Here is a 16,527-nt window from a genome sequence, read left to right as displayed (position 1 = left end):
CGACTGGCCCGTATGGGCAGGGGTATCTTTACCTTTACCTTTAAGAGCTTGAGCATACAAACAGAGGCATAAACAGTCTGTATGCGAAGCTGGTACCTTTCTCATGGGGGAAAATCATGCCTATTGCGCACATAGCCCTTATAACCCATTAGACAGACAGGATTTCCTGGGACCTTTTGTTGGCATCTATCTCAAGAGACAATGGAGTGCACCTCTTGGGGTGAAGTCAAACTGCTGCGTTAGCAGTACCAAAGTGACCTCCCCAGAGTACAAGCCTGGGCAGTGTGTATGGAGGTCTTGAGCTGCCCAGACAACAAGGCCCTCCTCTCAGCCTTGCTGATGTGGTCCAAAGGAAAGCAATATGCTTGGCACCAGCTTGGCTGCAGGAGGTGCCAGAAGGAGGCATACAAGGTGTCATGCAACCATCTTAGATTAAAGAAAGATGACTAAAGAAGCTGATGGGGTAACCAATAATTTCCACATTTTAATTTCCATACAATCACCAGTTTAAATCATTTGCATACAATTCACATAAGCATGGCAGACTAGCAACAATAGCTTTTGAAGTTGCCCCTTTTCTGTGATGGCAAATGCACATTTTCCGGAGGGAAGAGCAGCAGGTCCTTAGGGATTCTGATGAAAAAAATTGGTTGAGATCTCATTCTACATTTTTAAAAACGTTTTGGCAATAATGGAGTGGACAGATGGAGCAATTAGTGTTGGAGTACTGGCATGATGCATGGAGCATGCAGAATAAGATGCTAGACCATTTCTCATGCCAAAAATCAATTTAATATGACAGTTTTTTTAAAAAAACCTACCACAAAAGCACCTGTGATGATGGGGCATGTTGTCTATGACTATTCATATCAGCTTCAGCCCCTAAACTATGGAATAGAAAGGAAAAGTGCAGAGAGAGGAAAACAAAGTGATGTGTGGATGCAGGCAAACGTGAATAAGAAAAGAGAGGATTGGTAGACTAAAGTACAGAGGCGGAGCAGAGAGATAATGAATGGAATTCAGAAATGGAATTCAGTGGAGGAGAATGTGGGCAAAAACAGATGAGGCAGTTGAGAAACTGAGTACAGTATCTGGGGCAAGCAAACAAAATGCAGACCTGTGATTGTGCAGAGAAAGGAATAGTTTGTGGAGAAGGGCTATAGTTCAGGGACAAAGCATCTGCTTTGCATGCAGAAAGGTCTCAGGTTCAATCCCCAGCATCTCCAGATAGAGCTTTCAGTGTCTCCCTGCCTGAAACCCTGGACTACAACTCCCATCAGCCCCAGCCAACATGACCAATGATGAGGTGTGATGGCACTTGGAGGCCAGCAACATGTGGAAGGCATAGCCTCCTCACTTCTGGGATACAGAAAGAAATGACAGTGTACTATGGAACAGAGAGAAAGAAAGAAAAGAGGAAAAATGATCAGAAATTAGAGTTCGGTATTAGTGAAACGTGAGAAAGCACTGCATAGAACAGAAATGAAATAGAGAATGAATTGAAAAGACGATAATGAGTTAACACTGTAATCAAAATACTTTTCTATGGTTCACATAACAATGTAGCTCACTTGAGTTAGCAGAACTACAGAAGTGGCCCTCAAAGTGATGTGCAGCCGTGATCTAAACAATATGCCTTTCCTGCTATGAATGAAACATTTATTTATATAGCCATGGGTTTTCCACCCCATGCAAGCTTATGTCTATAATTAATATAGGATAGTTGATCACTGTAAGCCTTCAAAAATAATAGTGGAAGCTAAACAGGCTTGCTTATCGTTAACATGATGCATAGAAGACTGTCAGCCTATGGTTTAATGAGAAACAGCTGCTCCGATGAACAAAGGTGTCACTAACAGATGTCTTTATAAATTGTAAGCCACTGAAGCAGATCCTGTGGGCCTCAAATGCTCCTGGCAAATTAGTAAACTGTTTACTTACCTGCTTTTTAATTTTATCAAGCCAATTTCATGGAACTGGTTTTAATTGCTAATTGCATCTTTCTATTTAGGATTAAGTAATACATTGAGGAGTCTCTTCAATTTGGCTTTGAGCATGCACTTTTAACTTTTGCTCATGTTGGTGCCTTGAGTGAAGCACTGTTGGTTTTTGCTGCAATTTGAATTGCCACAACTAACTTTAATAGGAAATATAGTGAAGTTATTGTGCCTTCTCAACATCTGCCTATTTTCACCCTAAGAGCTGCAGGGGAGGCCCTGCTCAGGGTCAGTGAGCATGGCCCATTTGGCAGTGACATTGAACAAGACCTTCTCTGTGGTGGCACCCCAGTGTGGAACTCTCTCCTGCTAGAGCTGCATTTGTGCCCCCCTCCCTGATTCTGCCAACAGCTAATCCAGGCCTATGGAGTAGAGTGAATGAAACTGATCCTTTGTAATCCCTTGTCTGATGTACTGTGAATTCTGTCTTTTAAATCATTTTACTGATATTACTTTGTATAATGTACTTATGGTTTTGATTTGGTTTATATTCTTTGCCACCTTAGACCCCTGGGAAGGAAGAGTGGGGCAGAAATAAATAAATAATATGTATGAGCAGATACTGTATCATTAAAATGTGTTTCCACAGTACACGATGAAGACACAAATGAAATGTTAGGAAGCGGGGTATTGTCTGTTCAGAAAGAACCAAGTGTTTAACGCAAAAGTTTGCAGATGTATAATTCAAAGAAAATATTGGGGCACAAAAAATCACTTTCTTAACAGAAGTTGTGGAAATCAAAGTATACTATTGCATTTGCATTTTGGGCATGTAAGATGGTCTATATGAACAACAGGTTTGTTTGTTTTTTTAAAAAAGCAATATTAGCTCATTTAATTAAAAGTTAACATTCGTGCAAATATAAGACAATACATACTTGTAAAACAGAGGGGGAAGGTTATCACTGGATCAGGGCCTGCAGTGTACATGAATGGTGACAATCATGATTTCATTTTCCTGGATACTTGTCCAGGTTGGCCCCTGAGCATTAATAGCTTTCACAGCAGCAATAGAACAACTTTCAAAGTGCTCCTTGGGTTCTTCGAGTTGGATTCTTCCAGTCCAGCTTAAAGACAAGAGACTCCTTTTGTTTCTGTGGGGCTGTGTAGGCAGTTTTGCTGGTGTGTTCTGAAAAATGCAGTTTTCTGCTATGGAAACAAAACAGATACCACTATTAAAAACAGACTCTCTCTCTTTTGAATAGATTTGTCTTTGTCATACTTGAATCTCACTCTTCCTCCGTGGAGCTCAGAATGGCATACATGGGGCAATCATATTTTATTTGCACAATAACTCTGTGACTAATAACCTTAGAAGCAAGAAATAATGTTACCCCAGCCAAGATCAAGGGCTAAGCAGGAATGTGTACCCCAGGCTAGAATCCTAGATCTGGGAATGCCCCATTAAAGTCAACTGGACTTGCTTCCAGAGAATTGCACTATCAGTTTCCTACCCAGGAACACGTTAACTACTACAGCTGTAGCTCTACACATGCTTCATAAGTATAAGCTTAAAAAAAAGAAAAGACAAGAACACTGAGTTAACAATCCAGTTCTGTGATGAAGCACAGAAGGTGATTACCGTAATACTAGCCTAAAAGAATGCATGAAGAAGATGACAAAGATATCTTGGCACGGGGCCAAATCAAATGTGATGTGGGACATCCACGATTAGGATCTTTCAGCTCCTGTTTTGCTAACAGTGACTTTGAAGATCAGCTCTGGGAAAGTTTCATCCTTTCTTCCTATGTGTTTTCTCTAGTGCAAATTGCTTTCCCCTCCCAAGCTATTATCAGCCCCAAAAGGAGGCTAAAGCCAGGAAACTATTAGCAGCTCCATCAGAAAAGGGGCATGGGAAGGAAGGGTTAAACAACATTCCTCAGAGCACTACTCTGCCAACCTCCAAAACAGCACAATAACAAAAATGCAGGAGAGTCTATTAGTGGATTTCTGACCTCACATTTGACTTGTCACTAATTTAGCCAAATCAACAGCTGTCTGCCATAAGCACAAACAGATTCATCAACAGATAGTAGCTGAAGTAGGAAAATGCCCTCTTGCATTCTGCTGGGGACAGTGGATCAATAATGCCCAAGGTTAGAGTGCTAGGAAGGCTTGCACTTCAACAGCTAAAACAACCATGAAACTTCACTCCATTTGCCTGTATAAAATCCCCACTCATTTGTCAGAGCAATGCTGATACAAATGTAGTACACAGCCTTGCCTCTTTCTCCATCCTATTTGCCCCAAGTCTGTCTCTTGGATGCCAAAGCTGCTCCATGAAAGGGGCTTGCAGGTCTTCTTTTGGCGTAGCTGAGTAAGATTGTCTTCCATGAACATAGTCTTAACAGTGAGTCCATAAGTGACTGTGGAGGCCAATTCTAGATCCACAAGTCCTTCCACATTGGGGACATAGGTTTCCGGGCGGGAGTTAATCATGGTGAGGGTTTGCCAAACGTGCCTTCGTCTTAGCACATTTCTCCCTTTTGTCCTGAGTTCGAGCGACTTTAAAGTCCACGACATCTTTGGTAAAGGCTGTTCTCCAACTGGAGCTCTCACAGGCCAGTGTTTCCCAATTGTCGGTGTTTACATTTTTAAAAGATTTGCCTTCAGAGAGCCTTTAAACCTCTTTTGTTGACCACCAGCATTACGCTTTCCATTTATAAGTTCAGAATAGAATAGTTGCTTTGGAAGATGATAATCAGACATCCGAACAACATGCCCAGTCCAACCAAGTTGATGTTGAAGAATCATAGCTTTGACAATGATCCTTGCAGGTACTGCTGCTACAGTGTCATGGCTTCAGCTCCTCCCCCAGCAGATGGAGTAGGGCAGCCTTGCAGTGGTGGAACAAAGATTTCATTTGCACAGGGACTAGTCAGTGCAAGAACAAGGTTTTCTGTTACACCAGCTTAGTGCTTGATGTAGTGCTATGTAACTACTGTATAACTACATTGAATCAGGTTTCAGTCCCATTATTGAATCAGTGCTAGCTCTCACATAGTTAGCTACATTAGTTTCTGTCATGCTGCGCATCAAAGGACGTAGCAATACAGGTATGCAGCAGAGATGTGCAGCAAAGGCACAGCAGAAAGATTTGATCAAGCCACATTTCAAATATCAACAGGCACAAAGTGCAAACAGAAGGAAATAGCCAGCTTCTTCATGAGCAGCAGAAGACTCTGTAAAGTGGCATCCAGGGGGCGGGGGGAGGACAGTTACACTTCTATAATGTATCCTTGAGAAGACTTGCTTTTGAAACTCCAAGGGCTCTGATTTTAAAAACAATATTAAACTGCATGGTTTTTCTTTCTTTCTAGGCTATCAAGCTAAGTACCATAGAAAGCATATGTTATATATGCATTCCTCCTTGGCCATGGATTGTTCTGTTGCCATTCACAACTCTGCATTAAGCAAAAACCATAGAAATTTATGGTAGCTGCTTTCCAGCCCTCTTTTTTATCTGCACTGAATTAGCCATCAGATCGTTTTCCTCATCTTAAATACACACATGGACATGGAAGAAAGAAGTATATCTACATAAACTCTAAGCTCTGCTTCAAGACCCAGAAAAACAGCTTGGAGAAAAAGCCCCTGCTATTAATAATTTTATTATCTTCACTTTGACCCTGCCTCCCATGTTCATCAATATACCAAGGATTTATATTGTTTCACTGGTAACATAAGAGGAAAATGACTGTTACTCATATTTAATCTAAGCACAAACACAAGGGCTTCTGATCACAAGTTGTTTAGCGCTGCAATGTTGAACATTATCTGTTAACTCTGTTCTACCCTGTTTCCCCTTTGTTTAAACCAATTCACAAACCAAGAACTTACACACTGAACACTAATAAAGAACCATATGTTGCAGATATTACACATGACAAGAAGACTTGGTCTATTTATTTGTATCATTTATTATGATCCTTGTTTATAAAACCCAATAAAAAGTTATTTTTAAAAATGCACCCTGAAACTCACAAACAAGATTGTAAAGCCAACCAAAGGAATGCAGTATATTTCATTTGTTGACTAAAGCATGTTTCTTTTATCAGCATTTTTAGTTCAAATCCTCATTGATCAGACAGCAACATTGTGCTGCCTCCCTTTCAATAATCCACAGACAAGTGCACTACAAAAATAATTTTCTTCTGTCCAGATGAATCAGTGTTTATTCTCAATGGCTAAATCCTTCTGTCTCAGCTGAATTATGTGCTCTATGACGCAGACAGCTTGACCTTTCACCTGAAATGTTACTACTGCAATACAACATACTATCTCCCCATCTCTCTGAGGAAGAAACAATCCACACTCATTATTCAGGAAGTAGAACAATGCTAAGCTACTTAGCCCAAACTTAATTTCCTGTCTTACCCAGGGGTCCATGTCCCAGAATATTTGCTTTCATGAAAATGTTTCATTGACTGTTTCCACAATGAGTTTTAATGCTTCCAATTGTCAGTTATGAAATTCATTAGCATCGCATAAGGGTGGGAAAGGCAACCGGTGGTTTTCAGCCTAATTTCATGGGGTAAGGGGCAGGGCCGGCCCACCCATGAGGCAAGTTGAGGCAATTGCCTCGGGTGACAGGATCCAGAGGCAGAAGATCCTAAAAGGGATCTTTATTCCCCCTTTGTTCCTGATGTAGATCTTCCCTCACCCCTTCTTCCCTGGCAGGGAGCAGAGTACCACTTTGTGGTTTGCCTCAAGCATCAAAATGTCTTGAACTAGCCCCAGATAGCTCAGAATAAGAAAAGGAGGATTTGGGTAGAACCTCTGCCAAGTGATCGGTTCAGACCTCTAAGAAGAGTGATTTGTCCTACTCCCAGCAGTCTGCTAGAGAGAGAAGGGGGTGACAGAAAGAGACTTCTTCCTCTCCTCTGTGCACCTTCAAAAGATGCTTGGAGGGGCATGTCTGGAGGGTGCACAGGGGTCTGGAGAGGAGGAATGGGGAAAGTTCCTTTGTGCAAATGAAAGTCTACTGCACTAGTGGAACATCAGTACTGGGTATAACCCAACGTTACCTAATCCCTGCATTTCACAAAAGCTAATATTTGACCTGAATGGGCCTTCTCAATGAAAGTCACTAAGATGGCAAGGACTCTTACTGACTAAATAATACAGCAACAAAGTAAGCATTCAAATGAATAATCTTGCAAGTTCCATGACTGCACAAGAGGGTAGCGGGAACACACCCTCCGCCATTGTACAGGTGAAGGGGTTTGTTTGAACACACCTATACTGCCTTTCAAATAGCAAACAATTCTCATCGATCCTGAATTCAAAAGCAAACATTCCCTCATCTACAAAGAAGAGACTGGGGGCTGTAACGGGAAGAACACTGTACCTGTTTGCTTGCAGAACTGGTCCGTACATGTCCTGTTCCACACACCTTTCTTTAACATAAAGAACTTCCTCTAGTTTCTCGACCTGAAAAACAAAAAGGACATCTTTCTCAGTCAACCTGAAATGAAGGAGGCATCTTTCAGTCACAGGATCTAATGAGGATGCTCTGCTGGTATGGTCTGAAGATACATGAAGCCATCACCTTGCTGAAGTTAAGTGAGTCTGATCAATATCTGGATAGGTGACTGCCTTGGGTCCAGTGACAGGAAAAAAGGGGGCTCTAACTCTAAGAAAATAAATAAAGGATGCTTCAGCAAGAGCAGGCAGTGCAGTGGGGAGGTGTCTTACCAGGGCAAGGCAGCAGCTAGAGCAAGGCTGTGTGTGCACACTGGTGGGAGCATCCATTGGTGTGCTTGCACAGCCCCAACCTTGCACACTGCCCTGCCCTGCATCATCCCAGTAAGTGACGGTGATTACTGTGTTAGGTGGGTAGCTCTGCAGCACTGCCCCAACTACTCCTGGTAGTTATTATTGATGGCATGAATTAGCATAATTTCTTTCCAGATCTGATCTCTGAGCTTCTGACAAAGCAAGGTTTAGGAAGGCAATGGCTGCATAAGCTGAAATTGGGTTTGCCGCTTGGTTCTGAACTTGCTCTATTGTCACAATTAAAATGCATCTTGTACTATTCTAGTAAGTTGGCAACCCTAATAAGCAGAGGCACCAAAGTCAATTTGTGTATTTGGCCTTTTAACACTTACTGCGTAGAGTGTCAGCTGTTCCTCAAAGCCTCAGATTTATCACTTAAAAAGGCCAAGTAGAAAGTTTCAACAGCTTTACTGTTTCTAATTAAGCAGATTAGGGGAATTCAAAGAATGACTGACTAGTTCCAAAGGAAATGAACAGATATCCAGTTATGATAAAGCAACTTGATCATCAGCTAACCTTATAATTAAGAGAGAGATAAGAACAGGTATCAACAAATTTAAGTTAACGCACTCAAGAGTATAATAATCATTTTTAACAAGCTGGAAAACTTCAAATTCACATATATATATTTCAAATCAACCTAATTAAGGTTGTCATAGTTACCAAATGTGCCACTTAGTGATCTTTCCCCAGGTCATTCTTTTAAGGGAAAAAACAGGAAATAAACGAGTTTATCTGATTCTGAAGTTCCTTTAATAATTAGACCAATATATCTGCTGCTGTATCTGTACCCACAAGCAATTGTTGCTCAAAGACGGACATTAAAGCTTATTCCTTTTCTAGTCCATTGACTGCTAAGTCATCTTTTCTGCTGTGACCTGGTGTTCTTTGATGGTAGATAAAGTTCCACAAAATCAACTGCTTTACCAACGTTATGACGACATATGAGGCAGAAAGGGGGTGCTTCCAGATGGGAGGTTTTGTCATGACCTCACTGAAGGAAACCTCTTTGGAGGATCTGGAGAAGCAGCCTGCATCACAGGCCATGAAGCAGAGCAGAGGAAGGGACCCTGGGGGTTATCTAGTCCAACTCCCTGCATTGCAGGAATCTCAACACATGCCCCCCTCCCATACAATTTGAAACCATCCTGGATCATGCTTAGCTTTGCAAATGTGCTAGCAGTCTTATTGCTGCACCCCTAGTTGACAGTATATATGCTGCTAGAGCTTTAGTGAAACACCACAACTGCCCCCCCCCCCAATTTCAAAAGATTGAAATAATAACTAGAAAAATAGCTGGAGACTGATGATGGGTTTATTCCAATTTCAAAGGATAATCAATACAGTTCCCTTGAATTCACAGAACAAAAAGTTTTCATCTGGAATTGAATTAAATTGAGTAGGTCTGTTGCCTAAGGATGAGACAACTAGGACTAAGAATCTCTTAATTAGCAGGCTGGAATGTCCCATTAGGAACCTTTTAACAACAACAACAAAAAAGGGAGTAAAGAAAGTAGCTTGCTGTTTCTGTCAGGCTCAACTTTGCCTTTCAAAAAAAAAAAAGAGAGTATTAGGTGTTTTTGCTAATTAAAATAAAATAAGAGAGCTGACAGAATTCTCTATAATATGATTGCACCTCAAAGATCTTTCCACACCTCTCTGTCGGGATCAGGAAATCTTTCATATTAGAAAGAATTTCTCTGCGGCTCCTGCAGCATGGCTTATAATACTCTGCAAGAAGGTGAACAAGACGTCTCTTTTTAAAGAAATGTTGACTCCTGTCATTTATGAACATTTTCAATATGAGCTTTGATATGAGTTTGTTTGGTCTTATTTTCTGTATGTCAGCAGTAATGAAGGAATAGAAATAGGTGCTGATTAGCCTTAACCAGAACTTGCTAACATCAATGGGAGCCTTTAGTCTGCAGCTGAAGCCAGACCAGGCAGTTGTGGTTATGGGCAAGGGAGCTGCATGCTTTGTATAGTGTGGGGATGCCCATGATTAAGGTGGCTACCATGCATTTGGTAATCAGATTCGGCATCTGAATGTAGTCCTGGACCCAGCACCAGTTTTGGAGTTGCAGAGCACTAACAGTGTGGGATTATGACCACACTTCGAAATCAAGGATCTGTCAACTATCATCCATGTTCCCCTAACTGCCAGGATAAACTACACTATCAGAGAACACTGACACCAGAAAACACATCAGATAAGTCTTCTGATATTGTATATAAAGACAGGAAGACACTGTGGTGATCAGTTTATAGGTCAGGCCATAGCTCTCAAATGGTGATAAGGTCTTCCCTAACATGATGGAGGCAAGATCTAAGAGAACTGCTAAGTCTTCCCAGTCCAGGTGTGTGTCTTTTCCAACAAGCTATGCAACAGCCCATTCCCTTCCTTTCCTAATGAGCACAAAATGAAGCCCTGTGATTGGCTTGCTCCTTTTCACTGTTGTGCTGAGTGACTGTTCTATTGCACAATGGGCTACTTGTTCTCCTGCTACATACTGTCTGAATATTTTTTTGCCTCTAGAACTTCAAGAAGGAATAAATGTTGCCTGAGCCATCTGAATTTGGAAGACTCAGAGAGCTTAGTGTTGATTTAGAGAGAGGCTAAAATTTGAGACTGCTTGATATCAGAACAATTTAAAAACTCAGGTGGTGAGGAATCCTGGAACTACTAACAGTGGCATAGCGTGGGTTGTCAGCACCCGGGGCAAGGCAAGTAATTTGCGCCCCCTAACCCATGGATTTGCGCCCCCTAACCCTAACCCCCAGATGTTGCGCCCGGTGCGGCCGGCCCCCCCTGCACCCCCCACGCTACGCCACTGACTACTAAGGAAACATCTGAATGTTCTCTGCTGAATGAAGAGCTCTTACCTGCTGACTGTAAGCTTAAACTGAGGCCTCTATCCAGTTTGCTTTGTGGCTTCGTGCTGATAAACAAGTAACAAAGAACGCACACAGTGATGATAAAAGCCAGCAGGACCACTGCTGCAATTGACAAGCCAATAAGTGCTCCAACACTGAGAAAAGAAAGCAACAGAATTTAATGTGCTGGACATTCTAGGAGCATTGTCAAGCACACCACAACAAGAAATCATCAGCATCACATGTACTTAAAGAAGGAAGACAGATGTTTTGACAGAATAGAGATAAACTGATTTGTCTTTAATATTCTCATGGGAACTGAATTTGTCATGAAATTCTACTCTTATTGATCCAGAGCAGAACTCCAACGTATAGTTAGCAGAGTAAAAGCTTAAACATGTTGCAGGATTCCCAAAAAATAGATCAGAGGCAATTGTATTTCATCCAGCAGAGCTTTACTGCTACCGAAGGCAAATGAGCATAATGGTCACAAATCCAATACAATCAGGATTGGCACTGTCCATAAGAAATCTAGTTGCAGCGGACTTAACATAAACTCACAATAACTTATAATAAGACTAAAACTTAACACTATATACAGAACACCACACCAGAAGGAAAAGAGAAAGAAAGAGAAACTGAAACCCAGGCTCCTTCTGGCCTTACTTTTATAGTCAGCATGATCTTGACAGAAAATAGATCCAGTTTAAACCAGCTGTACTCAGCTTCTCTGAAGGAATAACCCAAACATCATGAACCTTCTGCATGTTTCTTTCACACAGAGAAGCTTCCAGAACCCTCTTGAATTAAGTAGAATAGGAAAGATTTTTACACATCAGAACAATACTTTCTGTACTGAGAAAATGCAAACTGATACTCCCCCCATTTATTAGGTACAGGAAGTATTGATATGCAAAACGCCTATAGAAAAAACATTGCATGTACACCTTCCTTCTACAAGAATAAATCCTAGCCTTTTGTTGCTAGACCTGCAATTTACAGCAAACACATTCCTTCACTATTCCCGGGGAGATAAACATAGACTCAGAGAGAGAGAAGGGGACTGAAGCTATCTAGTCCAACTTTCTGCTGCAGGAAGGACAATATGCCTGTCAGCCACACACACCCATTGTGATATTCAGTTCTAAATGGACTAAAACAGAAGTGGTGTGCTGAAGCAAATGTTTTGCCACAGGCCCCCATTGTAGATTCCATGTTGCTGGTCTGGTCTTCACATGCAACAGAAACAGGTGTAGAGTCCCAAGGTATGGACTGTACCACTTCAGACCACATGTGGAGGATAATTATTTTGAATGATCCTTTGTATAAAATTATTACTTTTTAATATGAAAAAAGTGAAATTCCGCAGGTTTCTTTTTAACTCCTACACAGGAATTTAATTCCTACACAGCCTTTGCTGTAGAAATTTTGTATTCTGTGAGGTGGACTTCTCTCACATGAAATGTAGTAGCACCATCTGCCTGCATAGATTAGTACCTAAATTCAGTCACTGATGATTGATATTCTTGTTTTGAGATGGCATCTGTTACATCTGAGGAAGAAACTGGCAGAGGAGAGAGTGTAATGAGGAACTTTAAGTGTTATGTTGCTATTCCAACCATAGTTGACATCCCATCCCTAATGATGCCATCAGCATTGAAAGTGCTGCTGTTTTTGACTAGTCATGACAATAAAATAGCTGTTCTTGTTGGTAGCTATTTGGTCTGTCTACTTTTCTGAAATAACTCTGCATGGTGTCAGACGTCTAAGCCTTAAAACTCACAATTGCTTACTATGACAGTTTTAAGCTCCAGAAAACTTCAACTTTGATGATACATTTGCAAGGCTATGCCTCCTAGGAGCCACTTATTTGGCCACAGTACTTAGTGATGTCTGCATGTACAGTAGGTGTCACTGAACACATGATGGGGAGGCAGGATCCCACCCACAAGATGTCATTTGCAAATACTCTTTTACTCAATATCCAGGTGATCACAGTTGATACTCCTTAAAAATATAAACTTATTCAATACTTTGGTTTCTCTTCAGATTGGAGAAATCTTTTTATCTTTTACTCATACAAACTTAGCAGTAACATAGAACTTTTTTAAATGTGTTCAAAGTGTTTTCTGTGTATTAGTACAGGCTTGTTGTAAACCACTCACAGGGTTGGTTGCCTGTGACAATTATTAATCACCTCCAGGTAACCAGGCAGGGAAACCTCTACAATAGTTTGTTCCTCTTTTGAGCACAAGTAAATACAATAATATAATGGAGTACTAGACAAGGGATTCTGCCTCCTCCTGCCCCCTCAGCTTGTTAACTCAGGTGGACTTTTCCAAGGCTGCACAAAGCCTTGCCACAGCTACACTATCCATATTGCAAATGCGACATGGAGGCTACAAGCTTATACTGTACCCACTTATCTGGGAGTAAGCCTCACTGAATTCAACGGGATTTACTTCGAAGTGGAAATGCATAGGATTGCACTGTGAATATAACATGACTTGCCTAAAACCACCTGGCTTAAGTTTGAACCAAATCAGATTCTTGTTAAGAAAACTCTTTCGCCAATTATTAATGATGAGTTATTTCTACAAAGAGACAAATCATTCATTTGGATTAATTAGACTAGACTAGTAGCTACCATTCTCCTGTTCTGTACCACTAATATTAATTAGAGTTAATGAAAAGGCATGCATTGGAGTCCCAGAGAACCCATCATTTTGTCACCCTGGTTGTCGCCAGTAATAGATATACAATGATTCAAAGGACAAGAGGGGAAATTATTATATGTTAAGTCGTCTCTTGAGCATACCTCTTTGTCTCGCTGCAAAGTGACAATCCTCTCATACTGCTGCTGCTACAAGGTTGCTAAAACAGGGGTAAAAAATCCCCTCCTAAAATAATGCAAGCTCTAAGCAACCGGTTTAGATTCCAGAAAGTCCCCATATTTGGTTACATTACCAGTGTTCACATTCACACCCCTGCCACACACATTCCCTCTCTGCTAGTGGCTCAACTTAACTTAGTGCCAAAGCTTAGCCTGGTGCTAAGGCAGCACTGAAACGGGCACAGAATCATTATACAACCTCTGAGCGTGTGCAGAGCGCATTCCACTAATTCCCCCCACACACACTCACACCAAAGGGTCTTGGCACTGTGGTGGACTGGGCGGGCAGCCCCCCAGCCTGCCTCCTGGTCTCACCTGAGCCACCACATGTAGTTGTGCTCGTAGGGGAAGAAGCTGTTCGGGTCATCGCAACAATACTTGAGGTCCTGGAAGCCGCAGCAGTAGATGGAGCCGGGCTCGCCGTCCTCCCCCGGGCAGCTGAAGGCGCTGACCAGCACCTTGTCGGCGTTCATGTAACTCGTGCAGTCGGCGCTCATGGTGCAGCCGAGCGAGCGGAGTCTGCGGCGAGGCAGCTCAGCTTCTTCTTTCAGAAGCGGCGGGGAATTGGAATCGAAGGCGCCGCAGAGCAAGGAACCGCGCGCCGGAGGCAGAGCGGGTAAAAGACGCCCGCGCTAAGGGAGGAAGAAAGGCGCTTCCCCCTTCCACCTCCGCCGACGGACTCTCTGCTGTAGCTAAGGCGGAGGGTTTCTTTCTCCCTCTCCCGCCACTCCCGCGCTCGCCCTGTGCGACGCCCCGCCTCCCTCGCCCGGCTGAGCAGGACTTCTGGCCATTGCTAACGCAGCAGCGATCCTGTGAAGGGAAGCGAAAGGCGAACTGAGGGATGGATCACGCAGCCTCGGCGCAGTGGGGGGGGGGGTTTCAAGAGAAACAATTTCAGGCCTTATTCCAGACCCTTTTTCTTGCCAGGAGGGTCCCATTCATGGGTACCTATATATCCACATCAGCGCCCAACTGTGTTTGACGAACCAGGTCCGGCAGGCTGCAGCAGCCTGGAAGATTGCCGTCGTCTGAAAAACTGGCCCAACCAACGCAGTTAAAACGGTGAGGTGACAGACCACGGTCTTTCGACACCTGCTTTCCAGTTTTGACATTTGATCAGCAAAAGACGCCCCGGAATCAACCACCCTGGGATCACACGGATAGTTTTGGATTGATCCAAGAATGGAAGAGGCAGGGTAAGAAGGAGCTCAGGGTATCTAAGAACCAGCTCTGAGCTGTGGAGGTGGCACCTGTGCTAGGTGACAAAAGTGTCACTTCAGTCTAGATTCAGGATAAGTTTAGGGTTGGCCCTACCATTAGGCAAAGTGAGGCAACCGCCTCTGGTGGCAGATTCGGGGTCACAGATTCCCCTCTACCAGAGGAGAGAGCTAGGTATGCACCCCCTGACCTAGCCCAGTGGCATAGCGTGGGGGGTGCAGGGGGGGCCAGCCGCACCGGGCGCAACATCTGGGGGTTAGGGTTAGGGGGCGCAAATCCATGGGTTAGGGGGCGCAAATTACTTGCCTTGCCCCGGGTGCTGACAACCCATGCTACGCCACTGACCTAGCCTCCTTCTCTTGGGTGCCATGGAGGGTGCCAACCTGGTGTCACTACTGCAAGTAACATTTCACTACTGATTTTGTTGACTTCCATATATGGCAGTCAACCATATCAGGCACCACCTTGCCTCTCTTTCAAAGCGGCTGAAGTTGCACACCAGAGAGAGCCCCCCCACCGCCTCCAACCCCAGTTCCCACCTGTCAGCCCTCCCTTCCTGGTTTCTACCTCCACCTGCACTGGGGCCTTCCAACCCAAGCCTGATCCTAACACTGCTGCAGGGTTTGTGACAAACAGCATAAATAAAGAAGTGAGGGTGGCACTGTGGTCTAAACCACTGAGCCTAGGGCTTGCCGATCGGAAGGTTGGCGGTTCGAATCCCCGCGACAGGGTGAGCTCCCGTTGCTCGGTCCCTGCTCCTGCCAACCTAGCAGTTCAAAAGCACATCAAAGTGCAAGTAGATAAATAGGTACCGCTCTGGCGGGAAGGTAAACGGCGTTTCTGTGCACTGCTCTGGTTTCGCCATAAGCGACTTAGTCATTCTGGCCACATGACCCGGAAAAACTGTCTGCAGACAAACGTCAGCTCCCTTGGCTAGTAAAGCGAGATGAGCGTTGCAACCCCAGAGTCATTCACGACTGGACCTAACTGTCAGGGGTCCTTTACCTTTACCTATACCCTGCCCTTAAAACAAACATTGGCTCATTCTAAAATCTTGCACCCCAAAACCAGGATGAACTTCAGCCTTGTAATTACAAAATGCACTTTAAGTATCCTTAGTGTTACAAAATGCACACTGTAAGTCTAAATAGTGTTCTAGGACGTTGTCACATTGGGGCTTTAGTTCTTAGTATAAGGGCTAAGATAGTGGTTAACCAAATGGTGAAGTACAATGGTACCTCAGCTTACAAACGTAATCCGTTCTGGAAGTCCGTTCTTAAACCGAAACCGTTCTTAAACCAAGGCGCGCTTTCCTTATGAGGCCTCCCGCTGCCAGTGCCCTTCCACTCTTCAGATTCTATTCTTAGACCAAGGTAAAGTTCTCAGACTGGGACACTACTTCCGGTTTTGTGGAGTTCATAAACCGAATAGTTTGTAAACAGGGCTGTTCTTAAACCGAGGTACCACTGTAAAGCTCTACAGTGCTAAAGTCAGGTGGGCCAAAAACATTGAGGGTAAGGAAGGAAGTTGCTCTAAATCACACACCCACACCCATTTATCCAGGGGACTGTTTGTTTACTCAGCTAAATATCAAAGTCATATTATCTCAGTTTTACTTTAAGGCAATAGCAGTGAACTTTGGTGCTACAGAGGCTGTAAGTCACCCTACAACTGGAGCACAGAGCTTTAGCACTATCAGGAAATTGCTGTGCAGTAGGGCCACAACTTTTGCAAAGGTTACGTTTAGGGGATTGTGCCCAAAGTCAA

At 43.2% G+C, this 16,527-nt stretch overlaps 1 protein-coding gene across 2 annotated transcripts; it reads right to left on the bottom strand.

Moving 5' to 3' along the window:
* Positions 1 to 464: 464 nt before the first annotated feature.
* SHISAL2A (shisa like 2A) lies at positions 465 to 14,194 on the bottom strand. Of its 2 annotated transcripts, none has more exons than XM_081866964.1 (4): positions 13,858 to 14,194; positions 10,659 to 10,804; positions 7,348 to 7,430; positions 465 to 3,146 (listed from the first exon to the last, which is right to left on the bottom strand). In XM_081866964.1, exons 1-3 carry the CDS (start codon positions 14,037 to 14,039, stop codon positions 7,399 to 7,401), a joined length of 360 nt encoding a protein of 119 aa, XP_081723090.1. In that variant the 5' UTR covers positions 14,040 to 14,194; the 3' UTR covers positions 465 to 3,146; positions 7,348 to 7,398. The 2 variants fall into 2 exon arrangements, with proteins under 2 accessions (XP_081723090.1, XP_081723091.1); XM_081866965.1 differs by having other exon boundaries at positions 465 to 3,143.
* Positions 14,195 to 16,527: the final 2,333 nt, after the last annotated feature.

This window comes from Podarcis erhardii, assembly GCF_964252035.2.
Source record: "Podarcis erhardii genome assembly, chromosome: 6".
Classification (NCBI taxonomy): Eukaryota; Metazoa; Chordata; class Lepidosauria; order Squamata; family Lacertidae; genus Podarcis; species Podarcis erhardii.
The sequence above is the reverse complement of the archived record's forward strand: the minus strand, read 5'-3'. Positions and strand labels throughout refer to the sequence as shown.